The 25,212-nt window shown below is 39.2% G+C and overlaps 1 protein-coding gene across 1 annotated transcript; it reads right to left on the reverse strand.

The window, feature by feature from the left end:
* Nucleotides 1–2,735: 2,735 nt before the first annotated feature.
* On the reverse strand, nt 2,736–3,770 carry LOC139730480 (ankyrin repeat domain-containing protein 49-like). Its single transcript, XM_071641350.1, has one exon. It carries the CDS (start codon nt 3,768–3,770, stop codon nt 2,736–2,738), a length of 1,035 nt encoding a protein of 344 aa, XP_071497451.1.
* Nucleotides 3,771–25,212: the final 21,442 nt, after the last annotated feature.

Below are 25,212 nucleotides of genomic sequence, written 5' to 3' on the forward strand. Positions count from 1 at the left end.
CGTTAAATCCATTAAAATATAACCACTGATGACAGAAGGTGGCAAAGGAAACTGATTTTCAGTAGGATTTCGTATCTCTTGTTTAATATCACCGACAAAATATCACAATGTGACACAACTTGAAATATGTGCAACGAGTTTGACATGATTTTTTTATTTGAATTCGAAATGGCGGGAAAAAAAAGATAAAGTTTGAGAGAGAATGAGAAGGAAAGAGGAGAAGGTAAGGAGGAGAGGAAATAGGTGAATTATCCCATTTATGGATGCTAACGATGAGGATGATGGTAGTGGTGGTGGTGATGATGACGGCACAGGAATCAGATGGCTGCTTGCATGAGTCTTCACTAATGGCTTTTCATTATCAAAAGACATAACACGCTGTATTCAAGGGCAAAATTAAACGGCAAAAGCATTTGCGGTGCACATTTTAAGCGCTGTGAATTAAGGGGATAACAACCACGAAATGAATACATTAGTTACTACATAACAACATTGGCAGAGTCACATTTCTCTTTCATTAATCCATTACCAAGAGGAAGTACGACATGACTGTACAGCAAAAAGGCGTCCCTTGTTTTAAAACAAAGAAAAATCAGTAAAATGCAGGACGACGTGGCCCCGATGAGTAATTAGGTGATCAAAAGGACGGTCATAATAAACATAGTGCTTGAAACTTTGGATATGTGTTGCCCGATCATAATCATTTTTTTTTTTTTTTTGGGGGGGGGGTTCTAAATATGGCAAGCCAAGAAACCTATCTGCTGTAAAACAGACTTTATTTTTGAAATCGGAGGAATACGGCTGAATATCTGGGATATGATTGCTCAAAGACTTGAACAATAAAGTACAATTAGGCGAACCTGCAGAGCAAGAACAACACATGCAGGCTGACGTCACACACATTACACAATACGATATACAATTTCAACAGGTACACCTTCAACGAATCGGCAGCTTTTGATAGCAAATCATGAATATTACGTAATAGTAACAGTAAAAAATTTAACTTTTGTGAGCCCTGGCCCATGTGTCACTCCCTTACATTTGTATATTGTATTGCAATTGTATGGCCAAATTTAATAATAATAACATTATTATTATTATTGTTATTACTATTACTGTTATTATCATTATTATTATCATATTTAATATCATTATTATTATCATTATTATCATTATCATTATCACTATTATTATTATTATCATTATTATCATTATCACTATTATTATTATTATTATTATTATTATTATTATTATTATTATTATTAATATCAATGCTATACTTTCTTAAAGTCCGTCAAAATTGAAGAAAAAATGGTCTACGTCGCCAATACAATTGTTGGATCGCAGCAATCGACTAAATTGGTAGACTTCTTACAACTGCCGAGCAGTACCCCAAGAAAAAAGTTCCACACGAGAATGACCAAAAGATTACAAACAAATCTACTCCTTCAGTCCATTATACCATGGTAACCCCTTATATGACATCAAAATCACGTCAGCTCATAACTGACACTACGTAAGCTGGGACTGTTTTCAAACACTGTCCGCACGTAAATGACATTCATTAGTTTTTCTATAGTAAGCGTATTACCTTCAGTCTTTGTCTTATTTCTGGTTCATGACTGCACTCTCACTACACGATCACTTCTTATCTCTATACACGAACACTCACTATAAAGTCATGGTTTGCCGCATTTTGGCTGTATCTGCGTTTATAGATCAGCTGAGGACATGTTGAGAAGTACGAAACGAGAAAGAGGATTGAAAAAGAGCCAGGGGGCCATAATCATGCTCGTGTGGCCTCCGAGTGGTATCCAACATTTTTAGTCCCTTCTAGTAGCCCTGGAGGATATGCCATTTACTGCATAACAGCTTCAGAAAACAATTCCAGTGAAATACAGGCTATAATGGATAGAGAAATGATTGAAAATACATGCACGTGTTTTGGCGTATCCCTGCCAAAGGCTCATTGGGGAGCACATCCCCTTCTTGAATGGCTCAGTATTCCCTGCATCTAATGATGATTCCTTCCGAATCGGATCAGGATATATATATATATATATATATATATATATATATATATATATATATATATACATGTATATCATACATATATAGGGAGAGAGAAAAAATAAGAGAGGATATCTTATCAAAGGGGCCACCCGAAGAACTGCCATGACAATTGTTATATTTACCCTAGATAGACATCTGTACAGAATTCCACGAGAGTGTTTCCATTGTCTGGAGGGGATGTTATATACTGACTGTATTTAGTAAGTAGAGTATATGGTAAACTCTTCTTGTTTTCTTTCAGTCTTACACTCGCTGGACAACTCGGCTTATAATTGTTTTCAGGCGATTTGGGTCAGTATGCAACCTTCGAAGAAGAAATGGTATGAACTACATCAGAGGCCTTCTGCCTCATAAGTCATTGGTCAATGGTCGCATAATAATATGTGAGCGATCTTAGTTGACGTCACCCAACATTGTAACTTGGTCGATATAAGTTGTACTACATTATTCTATCTCATTTTTTTTTTTATGTTACCACATGACATCAACGACAAATTCTCCATACACGGTTTACAGCCTACAGTTTCCTTTTACGTGACAGGAATACTGGCGTTTTACGCGGCTTGATAAAACATGAAATTGAGAACGAAAGAGAGAATTGGGGTGGGATATTGTGATCGTTTTGAAAGAAAGTACATTTAATGTCACGACACATCATGTCAGCTCGTTGATGGCAACATGTGAGGATCTCGCATTTCGAAGAGATATGTCAGTCTCCCTGTGCGCCTCGCGATATCATACGCCGTTTCGTCGGCGCCGTTCTTCAGCGTGATGTCAATATAGCGACTCATGATCAGCATTTGAATCACCTCCTCCGCCTCGGCATTTGATGCCGCCAAATGAAGCGCAGTCTGCCCGCCGTTAGTCATGGCATTGACGTCACAACCTGCCTGGAGAAGTAGTGAGGCCACGTGAGGATTATTCCATCGCGCTGCACAGTGCAGGGGCTGCCATCCATCTCCCGTCTTGGCGTATAAGTCCGCACCCTTCTCTAGGAGAAGCTCCACCATGGCCTTGTGGCCGTTGTAGGTGGCCCGGTGAAGGGGCGTGTATCCATCCTCGTCAGTGATACATATTAGGTCAGGTTTAGAGGACAAAATCTCACGTGCCGTCTCCATCTCGTTATTCTCTGCTGCCCATAGCAACCGTTTTCCAGGATCATTCTCAATGTCCTCATTAATCTTACTGTCCTCTTCAGGATCGTCCTCGTCCCAGACGCTCTTCCAGCTCCCACGCCTCTGCCTCTTTTCTTTCTCTGTCTCCATAATGTTCAGAAGGAGCTCTGTGTTTTCTCGTGTTTTCTTCGCCTCACTCTCATCGTCATCATCATCGCTGTGGTGGCCTTCAAGGCCAGCTTGGAACGCGCGCTCAATGGCAGCCGAGTATAAATTCCTACTAGGTGCGGCATGGCCACTCAAGTCCACTTCGTCGCAATCTTCCACCTGTTCCACCTGTTCGGGAGTTCCTTCTCCTTCTGACTCCTCAAGACCTCCATCAGCACCTTTGCTCTCACTGTCAGTGGTTCGTCCTTTAGCCATGCAGCCCTCGTTCTTGAGAGGCAAGTCTGTGCCAACTCGAGGGACACTCAGCCGTCGGTCCGTGCGATATTTAGCAAGTTTCTCTTTTAGTTCCTCTTTATCTAGACTCTCCACACTCTCACTTAGTTCCTTCATCTTCTCGCTGCAAACTTCCATGGCCACCAGAACGCCTAATCTCTTCAAGCCTTGCAGCAGACTCTCAGACAGACTCGATAGCTTCGTTTTTTTCTTAAGCGGACAGCGTGCAATATTCGATTGCTTCTATCACACACACACACACACACAAATAAAAGCGTATAAAGGAATAACAACAGTTCCACAAATTACGCAACAAGTCTCTAGGTTGTTCAAGTTGTACCAAGACTGAACGAGCATTTAGATATTTAGTGTGCCACGCTTTAAAGGTTTGCGACAAAGGACTTCACGATCACACCGACAAAAAGACGTTAGTAGAGAGGCGGCATGTCACCCGGGGTAGAAGGTACTCCGAGATCGTCCAACATCTTCGAGGAGAGGCCCATACACTCAACGTTCGTTTAGATGTACAGTACGCAGTCGTTGGGTAGGCGGCCTTCTATGTACGAAGAGACCTAGGATGTTTGGACGTCAACCTGAGAGGGACATAATATAAAGAACGAAAAAAGAGAGGCTATCAGTATTGTACTCGCTACACGAACAATATAGAAAGAGAAAACAAACAAATAAATAAATAAAATGAAACACAAATCTAATACACTAAACATTGAATGCAAAATAATCTTTTTTGTCCTTGTTCAACACCACTGCTTGTTTTACCCGTGTTACTAAGACTTGAGGTATGATGTAAAAGAGTTGTATCTCACAATCTAACGCTTTGTTAAATCATTATTACACGTCACAACGTACCAGGTACATGACGTATAATCAATACCAAACGGAAATTTCCAAACAACATATCAAATAACAAGCATTAATTACAGCACTTATGGCAGCGGTCATGTAACAACCAACCACAACTAATATGATTATTGGAGTCATCACATACAAGTGTAGTTGTCTTGCAAATTTCTTTATGACAAGGACACCTGATTGACCCAAAGATTACAGTATTTACATTGATTACTTTCACGCCCTCTTTAAACACATGTCTCACACCCTGAATGACCATCTATGCCTCTTCACAATCGTGCAACTCAAAGAGGTTATACGTGTATGCAGTGAGTATGATATATGACCTCTCTATTAGTCAAACTTCACTAGCGGGTTTTCTTTCTGCTACTGCCGAGCTTCTCCATTTTTTTTTAAAATCAACACCTCGCTTGCTTGAGATTTATATCTTGCACCTACAGTCGATGCGACCTAATGGGGATTTTTCACTGGAAATGGCTGAAGTCGTTGCTCAGTGTGCAAGAGCTTTGTTGAGCATGACTGTCCACATTAAACCATGTACATACATACATGCATGCACACATATTGTATACACACACACTTGCATACATGATACGTATACATCTATGGAAATATGTTACATTCTGAAATGTCTGAATATGTATGTTTTGTATGCATCCATGTATAACAGTTAAACATGTGAGTATATTTCAAACACCCGTTTATTTACTGACAAGCAACACGCGTTCTAACAGCTGTTATCAACATGGTCTATGGGATACCATAGGCAAATTCAAACACAACCAAGAAAGACACAATACATTCGTCTTGATGCAAGCTCCGAGAAAATAAGAAGTGGCGTACACGCAAACGGAATGGTAATGCTATATAAACACAATCATCAACGCCACTATAACAAACAATATTCCCTCGCCCAGAATGCTTGACTAAAGCTGGAGTGTGGCTCAGTTTACACAGTGGATATAATTATAGAGGCTGAGAGAGACGTGTGTTGTTTTTACTGTCACCTTCTATGTACCTCAGGACGTCTGTACAGAGCGATGCCTAGATCAACAGTGCGAACCGAAGAAGATCCTTGTAGAACTCGAAGTACATCACTTGACCTTGTTGAATCATTGTCCTCAATATCCTAAATGTCCTCATAACAGTTCAATTGGCGCTGAATGAAACTTCTGCATTTCTCTCGGCTTTATTTCACCCCTTTCCTATTTTACCAGGACTAAGTACAGTTTCCATTGTTAGGTTGGTGGTATTACACATAGAACTAATCCTTATTAGTGTTTCAATTATGGAATGCACAAGAGAAATATTATAACTACCTTGTATCAAATTCTGATACGCCTACCGCCATCAGCGGCAACTGGAGCAGAAATACAATGCAAGATAGATCTAGACTCACAACGCAACAAAACTGTCCGTCCCTTCCCATATCATAAACAGAGTAATTGAGAACATTATAATGACTTATAGAGAGAAAGGTTTATAGAAAAGAAGGGGACATTTGAATCGTTTTCGTAAAGCAGACAGCAGTGTGCTGGAGCTATGTGGAAACCAATGATCGCTTCTCACCAGTAATAGCTAGTATGTGTGTGACCACATTGAGAGCGGCTTACAGGAGCGAATGACAGGCTGTATCCTCCAAGATATTTTTCTTCCAACAACTCGCTTCAGCTAAGGTCACTTGGGGAAAGTGATAACGTCGCAAAGCCTACGCGCTTCTTTCCACCTTGAAACGAGTTTCTGTCGACCAGCTAATTCTATTACTGCTCGGACCAGCAGTAGTCCCTTCAGGGGTACATCTTCCGCAGTGCAGGCTGCCCGTGTTGAAAACCACTAAACATTGTAAACATGCTCCAAAGACGTCGCAGCATTAGCCGAATGAAATCAACTTATTGGCCGTTAATGAAATCTGTTTGACTGCATTACCAACGGGACGCCATCTAAGACAGAGCTTCCCTGCGGTGATCATAGTAAAATGCTGCCTGGAAAACGAACTGTATGAAGCTAAATAGGGGCCTGAAGTAGAGCTGAGAGTGAACGTTTAAAGTGTTAGTAATTACCACCAACAGCTTTCTTCAGTTATAACTTATCTACACCCCCTCATGCAATGAGAATCTATACAGGGACTCCTTGCATATTTATGTTGAAATACTATTACTATACTATAGTACAGGAATATATAAATCGGTTATATTAGGAAAACATTCAACTCGCATTCCTTACATCATGTTGGCATATCACCGTAACACGTGAATGAACAGTTATGGTATTATGAATGAAAAAAAAAATATAGCCAAACATACAACTCACATTCTCTTCATGACTATAATAATGATAAGACAGTCCTACAAATCCCACAAGCATAAACCAAGCATTCGTACGTACATTTTCATATCCTGGATCTGTTGTCTGGAACGCTCTACCAAAACAACTCCACCTATGTGATTCAGAAGAAATGTTTAGAAGGAAACTCAAGACTGAACTGTCTCAATAATTGCAGTTGTGTTGTTTCTATACTTTGTGAATGTTGTATGTTGATGTACATACAGCGCTTTGATCAGGTCCTGTAAAAACGCTCAATAATAAATCGTTATTGTTATTATTATTATTATTATTATTATTATTATTATTATTAGGAGTAGTAGTAGTAGTAGTATCATTATCATTATTATTATGATTATTATGATTATTATTATTATTATTATTATCATTAATATTACTATTATTATTATTATCATCATCGTTATTGCTATTATTATCATTATTATTATTATCATTCTTATAATTGTCACTATTATTATTATTATTATTATTATTATTATCATTATTATTATTGTTATTACTATTATCATTATCATGAAAGAAAGACTTTAAGACATCAATATACTCGTAATAGAAAGCCTCGACATGATGCTAAAACTAAGTGGCGTACATGGTTTTGCCCTGTGAACGGAAGGTTTCAGTAACTAATCATGGACGTTCACATGATCACGGTGCAAGTATACGACCAGTTTCTCGTAAGACAAAATAATTGAGGAAAGTTGAGCTGACTCGAGCTTGAAAGTCTCACTGCACGAAGAGCGACGAGGAGAAGCGTTGAAAACGAGCATGACATTCCTATCTTCCCTCTCAGCATTGCTTGCCCTTTTCTCTCCCTCGACTGAGAGACTATCGACAGACCATCAACTGCTTAAGTTGCATCCTCGTATACATCATAGCTTTGAACAGCGTCTCGCTCATCTCCGAGTAACTAGATTCTTACTATGGTGACCCGTCAACAGCTCCTCGAAGGATTATTTTGCCATAGGATGCCAGCACATAATCCTTCCGTTTCTCTCTATTATTTCCCTTTCAGTACTCTCGTCTCTCCCTGCACCCTATATACACCACAGTTAAACCTCTGCGCAAAGCAGGAGGGCATCGAGAAAAAGTGCAGAAACTAGTCTTCTTCCCTTTCAGATTTGAAATTCGATAGATGCTCAACAACTTCAAAATATAATGTGTATTTGTATGTTTATTGTGAGAATTTGACCTATTTACATCACTTTGATAAGGCTGATAATGTACAGTATCAAAGATTCTATGACAAACATCGTTGTTTAAGGACGGAGTGTTACTAACGCACACACCTGACTTCATTCTAAGTGTACATCAAAACGTGAAGGAATAGTATGTTGAAATATGAAGGGCGTTCACTCGAAGAAAAACCTGCCGTAATGACTTCTCAACAACAGAAATAATAGCTCAGTTTGAAGTATACATGCAAATTGAAACTTGTTTTTCCAACACTCTAGAAATGTACATAACAATGGTTATGGTGCTGAAAGATTTTATCCTTTGTCTAATACAATATCTAATTTTCATGTTTTCATTCCACTGTATTTCTCTCATTTTGCCCAAGGCGATAGAGTGCATGTCTATTACATAATACCTACTTTAGCAAATCCTTCAGTTTTACGTTGTCATGGGAATAAAAATATTGGATGTGCACGACTGTCTGTAAAGTATAACAACTTTAATTCGAGGCGTCGTTTGCAGCGACTATTATGTAGTTTTATGGATTGTTTTTGTTCTTCTTTAACGCGTCTAAATAGCACAATGTACAAATTACTTTATTTCTCTCAAGGTTGAAGAGGGTACGTTGATGGCATTTGATGACAAACAGAGTGCTAAAAGTGATTTATCAGTAAACCCAAGATGAAGTGCCGGACAATCAGGTCTTCATTATACAAACATCTTCTACAACGGACCACAAGAACTCACTTTGTTTCACCCATCACTTTTTATTTCACAAGGAAAGGAACAATAACTATTGTACGATGGACTATTATAGCTGTGAGCTGAAATGAAATAACGAGTTGGCTCTAGACGCAGTTACTGGGATTCGTTAGTTCGGGTTAATGAAGAGAATGTCAGCTAATCGCCTAATATAAATCATATGTTTAAGATATGATAAAGTCACATTGTAGAATGATATTTCCCAGTTAGATTTCTTTTGACAGTCTCATGCATATACATGTAGGTATCAATGCAGGTTGCCTTACGTTACACCGTATACAGTCATTTACTATACGGACAATTAACATCGCGCAGGACCGTGGACAGTAGACAAAGAAACACTGGCGAATGATAGATATAATACGAAGGTCCTCTTTTACACACATAGTAACAAGCCTGGTAACAATCTATATATGCAAGAGTCAGGTAGAACGCGATGGTTAAATCGTCGTGCCTTTGTGTTGGGGAGGATCGATCCAAGGACCCCCTCTTCACGAGCGCAGAATCTTTCCACTATCACTGCCGTGATCCACTATCGCTGGGTTCCTGCTCCACACTGCAGTGCCTTGAGCACATCAGTCATGTGGAATTGGCGCATTAGTACCCTGTGTTGTTATTATTATTATTATTATCACTAATATTATTATTGTTATTATTATTATTATTATTATTATTATTATTATTATTATCATCATCATCATTATTATCACTATTATCATTATTATTGTTATTAATGTATTTATTATTATTACTATCATCATCATCAACATCATCATTATTATCACTATTATCAACATCATCATTATTATCACTATTATCATTATTACCATTATTATCACTCTTATTATTATTATTATTATTATTATTATTATTATTATCATCATTATTATTATTAATGTATTTATTATTACTATCATCATCATCAACATCATCATTATCATTATCCACTATTACAGTGCTCACACTATACACACTGTGGTAAAAATAAATGACTTTCCCCGCGTTTGGATTTGCAAAAGCTTTTGCGAATATCTTCCGACCATACCAATATCCAAAAAAGAATACACTAGGAGCGTGTTTATGGCCCCTATCCCCCCCCCCCCCCCCTCTTTAGTGCGTAGGAATAAATGTTGGACTACCTGTTGACGACTCAAGGTCAATGAGTGACAGTCAACACACTTATCGATCAAGACCAAAGAGGTGATCAAGATTGACTTGTCCTTTAATAACGTACTTCAACGTAATGTATACTAAACCTCAAAATCAGCAAATTTATTTCCTGGGACATAATTTATTATAGCATGAAAACATCAGCTGCTCTGTGATACTAACGACTAATGAGAAAATGAAATTGTCATTAATTCTTTTTCACGATTGAAGTTGCGTCGTTACAACGATAGAAATGTGACTATGATCAATCAACTGTGTACCTACAAGTATGCAACCTTTCTTGACCTAGCTTTGAAAGTCATCGACTGGTCGTACTGGTTGTTAACAGCAATAAGAGGAACATTAAAAAAAAACATCAGGAAAATGTAAATCTTGCCTTTAAGCTACGTATAATAATACGTGTTTGTTTGTCTGTCTGTTTGTTTGTTTTGCAGCAAATATGAGTAGAGAATTCTCTCCTACTTCTTCTAACTCTCTTGAGCAAGTCACTGATGTATGCTTTCAACATGTATTTCTTACTTTTTTTTTCCATTTTACGGGCTGCAAGTGTATCAAACTCTGTTCCAGTTGATCAGTGTGCCGATCGCGATTTTAGGTTTTGCATTTTATTCACATACAAAAGAAGTAGGCCCTATACATTTTTTAGTATCATACAGTACAGACACTAACGAATCGAAATTGCATTATGCTGCATGGAACATTGCTCGATTAAACGATACAGAGGTATAGGCTCTGGACGGTATGTCAACAGTACAGCTAATCACGACAAGCGCTCCAAATTGCTATACTCCAACCACATAAACAGTTGCACATAATATCCTTACGATTTTTCCCATCCCACTTCAACGTACTGCAGAATGATGATCCACACCATCTGTTTATCTGATACAGTAGTACAGAATGTCGACCGAAATTATGAGGAGTTAGGTAATACAATCCAGCTATTTTGGCCAGGAAGCCACTACCTAAGATCCTAAAGCGAGATTACAATTTGTAAACTTTTTTTTAATAAACACCATACAAACAATTAGACACACCATGATTCTTCATACCTAATCTACAAATGTGTGTTCGTATTTACTGTATTTATCACAATTATATATCACAGGGTTGTGAATGTACTTGCAAAAAAACGAACAAACAAACAAAAACAAATTTGAAATAATCTAAAACTTGTGAGGAAAAAAAAAAGAACTTGAACTGCCAAAAAGTCTGAAAGTGGGTTTGGGGGAGAGCAAAAAAAGAAAAAAAAAAGAAAAAAAAACCAACAAAACAAAACATAATGACAATAATAAAATCTCAAATCAGATTCAACTCTTAACTCTCAGATCCCTGACAATGCCTGATATACCTGCAGAGCACCGAGACATCTTTAATACTTGCGATGCGATAGGTCTATACCATGGTGCGCACGCAGGTTCCCCCTACGTATCACGAACGAGACATTAATACCATAATTCAATTCATCTATGGCAGTATCTCTTGACCTCTAGCCAGCTTGAGTTTCTTTTCGTAAAGACATTTTCGTGATTTCCTCGTCTCTATAATATAATGGAGATAAAAGAAAATGCGCCGCCTCTGCCAATGATCGTAACCAATGGCAGAGAAGAGGGAAAATGAGCCAACAAAATTAATGACATCATAATACGTTGACAGCTTGATTAAGTCATAATGGCCAGCTTGATTCGCTAAATTACCATGCACTAGTACAAGCACAGGTATCAATGTTGGCCTTATTTGATAACCAATATTTGGGGTGGGGTGCAGGCATGTGACTTAATTACATGCATTGTGCTGGGCTGAAAGTGCGAATTACTCGCAATATAGCCTGAAGTAACCCTCCTTTCTCTCATACACGGTAGAAGACACATATAAAAGAAAGTAACACAACATTATATCTGCGATAAATGATGATTAAATGATTTCATCTTTTGGAACGAACGCTCGATGAAACACGCTTTTCAAGATTATTATAAAAAAAAAGGGAAATACAAATATGACGTCTGTCATGAAACGAGTGTTTTGACCCGTGCCTTTTATAATCTCAGTCAGTCTGCACCTGGTATAGTCTTATAGCAGCTGAAAGATAATTCTTCCAAGGACAACGTATTCACCAACTGGTGAAGTGAATTCAAATTGCTGTATTCTGCCGTCAGGAGGCGTTTTAAGTGCGTCAACTGTCATCTCGGAATTTCTGAATTTTCAACGAAAGCTTGCCACCTCATACGGGTAATTAACAACACTGGATTCATTAACTGTTACGAAAAATAATAGCCGATCGAGGTGGCTATGTCATCCATATTACCGTGAAATATATCTACTGTCTATACAGAACAGAGATCATTTACCTACAAGTAACTGCATGACGTAATGCATAGACATTAGAAGGATAACGATATTTTAAAGTCAAGTTTGACATAAAGATTACGTTGTGATGAATACCTTTGTTTGGTGTGGGTTCAATGCCGTTTAAACATCAGCAAATTGGGATATTACTCATTGGTAGACAACATGGATTCGATATCGATATCAGCTAGACGTTTGAAGTACCTGTAAAACATTATCTTTGTTTTCTCCGAACAGAATATAATCATCATGACTCCCATGAATACCTTACATAATGATTACGAAGTTAAATGATAGGAACTGCACATTTCATTTTTATTATAATTGGGGAGGAAGTAGAAAACCGATTTCGTTGACACGTTCAATGTGACAATGGAATTAAGGCAGATAATTGTGGAGACAGCATAATCCATCGATGACAAAAGTTTATTTATTTGCTTCGGAGTAAAATCTCGAAGTGATTCGCACAATTTGTAAAACCTGAACATTAGCTTCATTAAAAGAGACCTGCAAAGTGACGAGATAAAAACAGCATGATGTATATTTCATTCAAAGTAAACCTCTACCAGGAGAAAGGAGAAGAACAAACTAACAAACCAACAATTCGTGAATCACCGCATGCTAACTGAGACTGAAAAAAGGCGGATTTTCAGGCCTTTTCAGTCGTTCTTATAGCAGTTCCTTGTTATTGATGACACCATGCTCAAAGTTATGATTCATCTTTGCTATCAACTGTTTTTTTTTTTTTTACATTGTCACTACTCGACACGGCCTAAAGATTACTAAATGTCTCAAGATAGAACATTTACACATATTATGGATAATACCATAACAAAGGGTCATACTGGTTAAATGCCCCCTTCTATTAGATTCATTATGCCATTGCTTATAAAATACAAGCCCTATACAGTGATTTTCCTCTTGAGTGCTGTTTCAGATAAGTATCTTCCTTTTTGAAGGCAAACAAAATGTGCTACTACAAATTACCGCAAATATTTTCATACATAAAGAATGCAAAATCATGACTTTTGGTGGCAAATTATAGAGTGGCATTTTTATTGTAATACCAGTTTGATAGATGTACAGCTTATTGGGGGATAGAAATCTATTTTAAGATACTCCTGAGTTTTTTCAGGAGTATCTCGCTACCACGACTAGCCGGTCGGAGTAAATTACCCGTGCGGACAAGCCCTCGGAGTATCTATGACCTTACATACCTTATATACGACCTAGGTAAAACTTCCGGGGGCAAATCGTAATGTTGACATTTTACGAGTAGGGCCTACACGTGCACGTGCAGTACAATTCTAACCTAGCCGATCGCGACGAAGAAGCTATAGCGCTCAGAAATTCTCATCAGCGACCCTCCACGGTGATCCTCTCGAAGGCCGTGGTAAATTGGTCGGAGTTTCTTCCCACGACCATCGTGTGGACACAGGGTCATGGTAAGATAAGTATGAATTTTAATTTTAATTGCTGTGCCATAAAATTTTACCAACTAGAAATACGTCTGAACATGGCTACAATTAACAAAATATTAAAATGGCAGGTTTGTCACAAATGTGTTGCATGTTCACTTTCCCTGAACTACAGAGTCTGGTGTAGGTTGAACTGGATGTATGGCTATGATTATTGTCTATTATAAGAGTGCAGGTATTTGGGGATTTGAGGATTTTTACTTGACTAGTATAAGGAAGAAGTGAAATTTAGCACTTTTACTCGACCTTTTACCTTTTGACCTTTGACCTTTTGGCAAGAAACTTCCAAGAGAATCTCTATTAGGTAATACACGCATACACTAGGTTTCAAGAAAAATCCTGCAGGCATAAGAGGGAAATAGTGAAATTTAGAGGAGTTGACCCTGACCTTTGACCCCTGACCTTTGACCCATGACCCCTAAATTCCCTAGATAATCACTGCCTGTCAGTACATGCATATGTACTAAGTTCCATACAGATACCTTGAACCATTTGCGAGATATCGAGAAAAAAGTAAAATTTTAACATTTTCACTTGACCTTTCACCTTTGACCTTTGACCTCAAGACCCGATACTCCCTGGAGAATCTTTATATGGTAGTTCATGTATACACTAAGTTTCAAGAAAATATCTTCATGCATTGCATAGATATGGGGGAAATAGTGAAATTTTGAGAATTTGACCTTGACCTTTTGACATTTGACCTTGAACATGTGCGCCCAAAAGTTGATAGGCACAACTTCGCTCACTCATACATATACATGCCAAATTTCATTAGGATACCTCTAACGGTTTTTTAGATACGCTGTCCACAAAACTGATTACGGACGGAAGGACGGACGGACGGACGGACAACCCGAAAACATAATGCCTCCGGCGACACTTCGTGGCGGAGGCATAAAAATGCAGAATGAATATTTGGTGTCCCGCTTATACGAGGAACCTTGGGGAATCTTTTTCCTGCCCCAAATTGTGTTTGTGTGATTCTTTGAATAGTTTAGTTGATTTTTTTGTCAAGCCCACCGGAGGTGAGGGGAGACTAAGGGATCGCCTGCGGCGTCCGTCCGTCCGTCCGTCCGTCGTCTGTCCATAACGCTATAAAAACTTAGATAACTCTGTACTCTGGGCTTCAATTTGAATCAAACTTGGAGGGAAGAGTGGTCATACAAAACCTGTTAGTTAACCTTTAAAGGTCACAGGCAGGGGTCAATGAACTTTAGGGCCCAATGTTAAGTATGAATGGGCAATAACTTTTGATCCCGTGTATTTGTCAATGGTAGATGTAAGTTGAGGTCACAGGCAGGGGTCAATGAACTTTTAGGGCCCAATGTTAAGTTTTTAGGGCGGGTTTTGATTGTGGGTCATAACTTTTGATCCGTAAGTCTATTTGTGACCAAACTTGGATGGTAGATGTACCTTGGGGAGTTGATGGTCACCACAAGGTCAAAGGTCACAGGCAGGGGTCAATGAACTTTTAGGGCCCAATGTTAAGTTTTTAAGGCGTGTTTCGATTATGGGTCATAACTTTTGATCCATAAGTCCGTTTGTGACTAAACTTGGGTGGTAGATGTCCCTTGGGGAGTTGATGGTCACCACAAGGTCAAAGGTCACAGGCAGGGGTCAATGAACTTTTAGGGCCCAATGTTAAGTTTTTAGGGCGTGCTTCGATTATGGGTCATAACTTTTGATCCATAAGTCCGTTTGTGACAAAACTTGGGTGGTAGATGTCCCTTGGGGAGTTGATGGTCACCACAAGGTCAAAGGTCACAGGCAGGGGTCAATGAACTTTTAGGGCCCAATGTTAAGTTTTTAGGGTGCGTTTTGATTATGGACCATAACTTTTGATCCATAAGTCCGTTTGTGACTAAACTTGGGTGGTAGATGTCCCTCGGGAGTTGATGGTCACCACAAGGTCAAAGGTCACAGGCAGGGGTCAATATTATTTTAGGGCCCAATGTTAAGTTTTTAGGGCGCGTTTCGATTATGGATCATAACTTTTGATCCGTAAGTCTATATGTGACCAAACTTTGATGGTAGATGTACCTTGGGGAGTTCATGGTCACCACAAGGTCAAAGGTCACAGGCAGGGGTCAATGAACTTTTAGGACCCAGTGTACTGTGCATTTAATTATGACTCCTAACTTTTGATCCATAGGTCCATTTGTGAACAAAATAAAAAAAAAGGTGTTGTACGTTTGTGGGCGAGACACATTACGGCACTTGCCTTGTTATTTCAAAAGGACCACTTATATTGAAACAAATATAAAACTAGTGTGAAATAGGTATCAATATGCCAAAATGGAACCAAGTTGTTTCCCCTCATACACTGGTATATTGTATGCTGACTTGTTTCATTTATTAGTTCAGAATGTTCGTTTTCACTAACTTAGTGAGTGAAAACTCACTAAACTTACTAAACATGAATATTTTGAAATCTATGTCCAACAAAATAAAATTGATTTTCTGATGCTATTATCAAAATATGCATGTCACAAGCTTGGTACCTTTTTTATGGAATAACCCATATCCATAATGTCTCCCTGGATGTAAGACAATGGTAAACTGTAATGGCAGACTCGATTGATTTGACAAGATGGTCGAAGCGCACGAAGCTCGTTATACACTACGTCATATGATTTGTGTTTCATGCAGCTATACATAATAATATTCGCACGTGTTTTTCTTTTTGCACGTGAAGAGAGAGAAAGAGAGAGAGAGAGGGGGAAGAGGGAGAGCGATGTCAGTGTGTGAAGTGTCAAGGATTTGCACTTAACCTACGGAAAACCATCACTGGTAGGGACTTGCCATGTCTGTGTACCGTGAATTGCATGAGAAGAAAGAAGTCCGAATCTATAATTTATTACATCAGAGAACAGGTTAATACCATTCCTCGTAGATCAACTCGACTCCATTAGGCAGGCGTCACGAGGATTTTCCTTCCGAGAGGTACCCCGCCACTCGACCCCCTTCACAGAGCGCTAAGGAGCGGTCGCCCTTTAAACAGCCAATCACGGTGCATCCACTTACCTCAAATTGAAACCCGTTTGAGCGACTGGAGGTCACACATACAGCAATACGTATTTCGCACTTAGAACCATCATGACCATATGGTACATTCCTCCTCCTCATTGAGACTTTGCTTCTCTGAGGAAGAACTAAGCAAGTGATCAGCGATTGAAAGTGACGCCATTTCAAGGGGCAAAAACACGATTTAAATGTTGAGACAACAGGCACAGAGAGAAAGAGAGTGAGAAAATGATATATGGACAGCATCAATGTGTAAAATACAAAGTCAGAAAGTTGCATTATCAAGTATGGGCTATACAGCGGCCACATGAGTTCAAGTTCTGGTAATGTATCAACAGATGTTAGCCAAGCGGTCCGATGTCCCTGCATTTCAACATAGAATAAAATGCAAAGACTCAATCATCTCAAAGCAAATCAAAAAGTGGGCAATGAATCTTTGTCATCTTTTCATAGCTCAGCTCAAAATTCTTCTTCCAAAGGCCCTACATATACTGCCGCTCAGCGCAGATTTAATAAAGGACGCGTCTATTTTTGGAGAGCGAATCAATTGAAAAACTGCAGACAAAACAAAGACGTTGGCCAGCAAATGGACGTCATTGGAGCAAATTAGGTGCAAAGGTCACGACTGTCGAGTGAGTAATTTGAATCATGTTCTGCAGATATATTCAGACACACTCACACACATACACCAGCACAAACACGGCACGAGCACACACACATCACATACATATGCAGTCACTGTCTACACAAATGCCCAACCACACAAACACACACACACATGCAGACATACACACACACACACACACACGATTACATAGGATTCCGCTGATAATTCTTCACTATCTACAGTGGATATGAAATTCCATATATACGTCTCTTTCGGATTGTAATTTTTACATTTGCTTCATTCCAAACCCAGAATATTCCAATAACTATTCCTCACCGGATGATTTTAGTCCCCAAGATTATTTTACAGAGTATTTTCACAAAATTTAAATTGCTACCATGATGAGATGTAATTGCCTGCATCTTATTACCAATGACCATAAATCAATTTTAATAATTTACTGAAGAGTTTGCCTACATGAGAAGAACGCTCAGTCTGCGGACAGAGTTGTTGTTGTTGTTGTTGTTGTTGTTGTTGTTGTTGTTGTTGTTGTTAATGATGACGTTGCTGTTGGTGCTTTAAGATATCATGAAATCACATGAAATCGGTAAAACCTCAAAAGGTGAGCGCTTTTAAGTTTAGGCGAGTTTCTCTATTATTCCTTTTCTCTCATGTTTATTTCTCCCTTCTCAATCTCTATACAGAAAACCTAATCCATTCATGCACGCATCCTCAATGCTTGCACCCTTTGTTGTCACATCAAACCTCATAAACCCTACAGGAAAAGAAGCCTGATTACACTTCCAGTAGATAGCAAACAAACCTTCTCCCCGTTCAATTTGCAACTTTGACGCCATCGTGCCGAGCTGAGATCGTTGAAGGGGAAGAGAAGACGGGGCAAAGAGTTTTGTTTACCTGCCTTCATCTAAAAGAGCAACAAGAAATCTTCGCGCTAAAGGTATTTGAATGACATGTTTTATGCAGCAGACAATAGCAATCTGACCAGCAAATTATCAGCAATCCAACCGGGTATGACAAGAGTCGTGATGCGTCTCTCACTTGAACACACAGTGACCACGGGGGAGATTAAAGTCAAACTCTCTCTCTCTCCCTGGGGTGAAGCCAAGGTCTGATTTGAAATGTTCTCATAGTGCAACAGGTGTATTTGTCGTTATCCATGCACTAGTCTTGTTTCCGGCATCCCTCTGTCGGATGAGCAGCCTACACGTTGGCATTCTCTCGTATAATGGACCGAATCGGAATAAAGAAATCCGTATTTCCTGACGCTGCATCAATCTGACCGTCGTGTCAGCTCTTTCTCCCTCGCTTCATTGTTACCTTTAGCAAATATAATTTCTGTCTCCTGCGAATACTTCGCACCATTAAACAAAAATAACAAAATCGAACATTTCCAAACGTATACAACATAAAAAGAGGAAAGAGGCACATCTAGCTACATGACATTATATTACCATACATGGCTTTTCACACAATCCTTCGGGAGCTTAGTTACAGATGTATGACATATAATAAGGAGTACGTTACTCACAGAAAATGCATATTTCAATAAGCACGAATGAGTTTTACCACGAGAACTGGAAGAATCAAACAGATTTTCTCTAAAATGTCATCAAATTTTGCATTGGAATTGTTTGATGCCCTGCGTATGACAGCTGTGGTAGCAAACATTTCGTTTCAACTTTTCGTTCCTCATTGAAACGTATTCATTCTAAGTATCGTAGTGAAGACCTACTCTCAAATTTCAAGATATGGAGCGTCAACAATTTCCTTTAGTTTTCTTTTTCTGAAGGTTTTTCTTTTTCTTTTTCAATCTTATGACTTAAGTCGAGGCGCCAGTTCTATCCAGATTAATTTCTCCTATACGCTATATATATCACTTCTTTATTCCTCTTGATATTCCCTCTCATCTTATACCTTTGGTGTCCCCCAATTTGGCTTGCTCTTCTCCACCCCCCCCCCCCCCCCTCTCTCTCTCTCTCTCTCTCTTTCTCTCCCTGGTTCCATAATTGCGATGTTCATTTTGTTTTTGTTATTGTCGGAAACGGGTCTTGCAGGCATTCCTTGAGACGTGTTGATGAATTCGTTTCCAATTGCCTAAATGGAACGTCAGCGAGGCATCGATTCTGCCCAAAGTCATGAAAAATGAATCAATAGTAAGTGCATCGTGTGATATTTCGACGCTCGCGCTTCTACGAATTCGGACGTATCATCAATTATCCGCCGGGCCGTAGTCGACTGACAAGCCGTAATTTTGCTCGAGCAACAGAGGAGCGGGTGCACATTATTTGCAAATGGACTGACAAAACTGCACCTCGTAATTTCGCAGTGTGCTGGTTTTGGCTTTTTAATCTATCGAAGAAGTGACCAAAGAAATTAATAGAGAGAGGATGATGGCAAAAATCTTGTAGCCGAGCTAGAAGAGTTGTGCCGTGCGCATGAACAATTCCATCGGCTCCGTGTCTTACCCACGGGTTTACCGACAAACCCTGCTCACACGCCGAATTTACCGACAACCCTGGTCACACGCCGAATGAAAATTGTTCAGGCCAGCATCACATACATAATTATACCCACAGCCATATATCACAAAATAGAAACAGACAAGCTCTCACTAGTTGTGAAAGCTGGTAAATCTACTTTTCATTTTCTGTTTAAATTCACTCGTTTGAAAGGACAAGATCATGACAAAAGTTAGTCATTTTTCGAAGATGAGGAAGAGTTTCAGGAGGCTTTCCGGCGTGTCCGGAGTCTTCAGAGAAAGAAGACAACTTTCCTGCTTTGGACGTATTACCACAATAGGTTTACACAGCATGGTGACAGATCACTGTCATGTAAATTGAATTGGATCAATTTCTGGGCTTTGTGTTTATCTCTTTATATGTGTAATGTTCAAGTACGGAAAGACAAACGGATCAGTGTCCCTAAAATCTCAATATATCTTATCCCACTTCCCCCTTATTTTTTTTTCTTTTGTTTCAAAACCATGGACAGAAACATCTCGTGAAGTATCGAAGAACAATCGACATCAACCCCGGCTCTGAGGACGTAAGAATGAACGAAACAAGTCTACAAGCGGTAATTTGAAAGGTGAAAGAAACGAGGTGAAACACAGCTATTCATATTCTCACGGTATACACTTCGACTATCTGCTGGAGAGATACGATCAGGCGCTCGAAGGCAAGTGGAAAATCGAAGAGGAGCTAACACATGCGGAAGCTAACGCGGAGGCAGTTCGCTCTACATGACGGCAGAGCGAGTAGAAGATGAAGTTGGTGTGACGTACAGGTTGTACGGTACTATTGGTATGATTTGGATGCTATTAATTCTCACTTTGAAGGCATCAAGATTAGCAGCCTTGTTGTCGGTCACTTACAGCGTGTATTACCCTTCATCGTTTGTTGTTGCTGTTTTTAAGTGGACATGAGACAGTAAGAAAAATCTCATATCATCTTCTTGATTGAAGGTATTTGCTCGTATTTGAAAACGAGGGCTGATAAGAGAGGATAAACGATAATAATCTTCTTATTGTCACTATAAAATATTGCTGAATATGCGTGTCGATGTCCTTTGATATCATCCATGGCATAACACACGTTTGAATGAAGTCTAAATTGTTGTAACGATTATTTAGATGATGACATTCAGTTTCCCGGATCTATTTCTTTCTTTATGTTATTTTTTTTTTCTCCCTCTCTGCCTCTTTCTAACTCACTATGTCACTCACACTCATTCTCTCTCTCCCTCTCCTCCCATCTCTTTACCCTCCAACCCATATAAACAGACACAAACATGATTCCCCACCTGGGGACGGCTTTATCACGATATATGGCCCAACTTTAATCGACTTTCGGATATACGCGGAAGACCCAGGAGAGGGAAGCGTTGGCCTGAGACCTATAAATCCCAGGATCCCACTGGCTCCTTTAATAGTCTCCAAACGAGGTTTTTGATTCACCGCGGCCCCATGCTGTCATGCCTTGGTACGAACTACACCAGGATTGGTGCTATATTGCCTTTAATTTTCATGGGTGTGTGTGTGTGTGTGTGTGTGTGTGTGTTTGCTAACTCCATTACGCTTCTGAACACTGGATAATACTTTACAACCGATAAGGTCTGCGAGTTAGCCTAATGCTACCTCAAACTGCATGTATTACTTAATCGTGCCCCCCCTTTTTTTTTTGGGGGGGGGGAATATTATAAGGGTCGGCTAATGTAAGTGAGACCAGAAAGCGCCACTTTGGTGAGGACGACACATCGATCAGGGGTCGAACCTGAGCGAAAGATGATCCAAAATGCATAAAATACAGACATTGCATTCGACATACCAAAGTGCCTTTTAACGAGAGCAAGGGATTGTCCATAAAATATCAACGTAAGAGAGATAGTGGAGTACGAAACATACAAATTGTATTGCAAGTAAGTTATCGGCCAAGCGAGTGTCTTGAAAAAGGTAGGCACTCCTTAGGTGGGTGAGTGTGCGATGTTTACTAAACGTGGAGTTGATCACGTATACAAACTTTAAAACAGTGCATCATTTTGGACCATCTTCTAAAGCGCAGTGGTTCTATCCTCAGTGGATTCTGGACGCTTGGGGTCAACGTACTGCACTGCAGTGTGATGCGGAGTTTACTAGAGAGAGAAAGTACTAATCAACAATGATCAACCCGGGATGTGACCAGTAGGTCGGCATGGAAGGACCTTCTGCCAACGAATATTTTGCCATCATTTTACGACAGTATGGTCCAAGTAGGACATTGTAGTGTCCAGTGTTACTTTCCAGTCTCTGCGTGTATGTATACAAGAAAGAGGAGAAGCAAAAGGAGAATAGAGTGATGGTATAATCACACTGATTTTGCTACTACCAAAACCAGCACTCACATTTCTGTTTCTACTCTACTACTACTACTACTACTACTACTACTACTACAACTACTACAACTACTACTACAACTACTACTACTACTACTACTACTTCTACTACAACTACTACTACTACTACACTACTACTACTACTACTACTACTACTACTACACTTCTACTACTACTACTACTACTACATTACTACTACTACTACTACTACTACAACTACTACTACACTACTACTACTACTACTACTACTACTAATACACTACTGCTGCTACTACTACTACTACAACTACTACAACTACTACTACTACTACTACTACTACTACAACTGCTACTACTATTATCAACCGTTAGTGAAGAAAACTGCGACGATAAATGAGATAATAAAATCAAATAACAATATTGACAGAAGTGAACTTTCCACATTCATGGTGATTAAAGGTAGCGCAATGCTAATTCATACTATACTTTTATGCCTCATATGATATAGTTCTTGACGTTTTTAGGAATACATCTTCCTTTTTGCCAATAATCTATTCCAAGAGATTCTCGGCGTTACGTAATTACACGTGGTCATCAATTTTGTCTCTGCTTCAAAGGCTTTGAAGTTTGGAGGCAGTTACATCCAAAATGGAAGCGTTTCTGTAAAAAAAAACAAAAAAACACAACATTCCTTGAAAACGTCGCATTAGATTTACCAAAGCTACTGATAAAGCGACGCTGCCTACTACATTTCGCTGAAGCACAGACCACATGTTACGCTACTTCAAGTCTCAGGGCCTCATCGTTAATCATTTTAGTTAATGATGCAGTTTCGTTGCCTTTTGTTTAATCTTTTTTTCACTATCGTCATTAATATGGAATGGATGTGATCCGTTGGCAACGTCTGAGTTGACGATCACAGAGTGGTAGGGATGAGATATTAATGACATCAATCTATCTTCCTCCCATCGTCTAGATGTACCGAGTCGTCTGCACTACTGTTAGTATGCAAACTGTTTCACCCAGATCTGAGTTTCCAATTAAGGTTGATGTCGCATTAATACACATGCTATCCGTTCTTGCTCCGAGACTCGGCACATTTATGATAGAGAGTTAACCGTGTGACAGAGATATCATTCCTACTCCTACGAAGTATTCCTAATCATATCATTAACTTCGTATTGCACTTTAGCTACAACTCACAGTTGCCCGTTTTTGTTGTTGTTGTTGTTGTTTTTTGCCCGCGAAACATTAGCATGAATATTGTCCATCTTATAAAGGAGAGATTTTCAGTCTGCCAGTATAGTAAATCATCCTCTTTCTGTATATTTTTGACTGTTGAAATGCGTCTGTAGAGTCTATCGTGTTCAAGTGTGCGCTCCATAAAGATTCTTCGTATATACAATGTAATGCTAAACCTATACTCTATCTCTCTCTCTCTCTCTCTCTCTCTCTCACTCACTCACAAGTTTTCCAGTATATGTTAATGTCTCATTCAGGAAAGTAGTTGATATTTCCTACAGCTTCAGTATGATGGAACACTCCGAGATTCTACCATTTCGACAACCCATCGACCGCTAGAGGACAAGAGATGAAGAAAAGGGGTAGGAAGGGGAAGAGGCGAAAGGGGGGGGGCTAGCAAGGTGGTGTTTGCTCTTTTTCTGAATGATTTAAACATTTGGCGGCGGAGGCGACGCGACTATAAGCAGGAAGGGCATCAGATCGAGGCATTGATTTCAATTGAAAGATGATACCGTGTGAGCTTTTCAGAAAGGCCGCCGGTCAAAATGGCGTTAGGAAGAAGAGCCGACCAGAGAAGACTCAGCGTTCGATCAGACGGACGCAAAGTACGAGTACTCTATAAGCCTTCCTCCTCAAACCGCGTATATTATGTCACGCTGTTAGTGAGTTGATGAGTTTGTTTTCACCAAGAAATTTATCCAAGTTTGGATTGATTTGAACATTGCCAACAAGTGATTCGCAATGGACGAAACCAGCAGATTCCAAAGGTATGGATTACATAGTATTGATATCTTAATACGAGTTTTCATGGTTATGAGACAGAGAAAACGCCAAACACACAGAACTGTTTTTTTTTTCTTATTCTGACCTTACATTATGGTTTGCAGTATGATAATAACTCGTTGAATGTTGCTTATTTTATACGCTTGTACATACTTTGTAAATAGCTGTTAGTATTTCTGTACAATCTTTGGAGAATCCCTGAGAATGAAAGGTGGTTTCCTTTTTGACTGATTATAGATAATTACTGCGTCCATGTTCACCACGTGAGCTGGCAGTGACACATTCTCATTGTTCTTCACACGAGGGTTTGAAGATTGTTCGAAGAAGAGTTGGCCGTTTTGCTATAATTGCCCCTAAAAAATGATGTCTGATAAATCCAACATATTTTAAGTCAGACACCATCATTACGTATAAGTTCCCAACGTTTGCAGTGAAGTGTATACACACACACACACACACACACACACACACACACACACACATATATATATATATATATATATATACAAGTCTAATATACAATACGTACATACATACACACAAATCAATATCTCTAACTGAACACGCTGACTTGATAATTGAAAATACACTATGCGTGAATATCGCCATGAAAACTTAATTGTAAACTGGGAAGATCGTTATGTGTCCTACGAGGTTACATACCTAGCGTCCTATATGTGACTTTCATATTAACAAGATATCAAGTGGTCCCAGCGGACCGGCGACGCCAGTGCACTGTACGTGTGGTGAATTGCGTACTGCCCAGCATAATGACGTGGTAAAGGCAGTTGAGTTCTTGAGTTTTATCAAATTATTGTATTGGAATATTTGTACAATGACACTTGCTAGGCACAGAACTTTACATTCGACAAACGTCAAAATTAACTTTTAAAGAGATAGCTTACGGAAA

The sequence above is a fragment of the Diadema antillarum genome, unplaced genomic scaffold (genome assembly GCF_040938485.1).
Source record: "Diadema antillarum isolate AM-2024a unplaced genomic scaffold, OU_Dant_1.0 scf00000002, whole genome shotgun sequence".
Lineage (NCBI taxonomy): Eukaryota > Metazoa > Echinodermata > Echinoidea > Diadematoida > Diadematidae > Diadema > Diadema antillarum.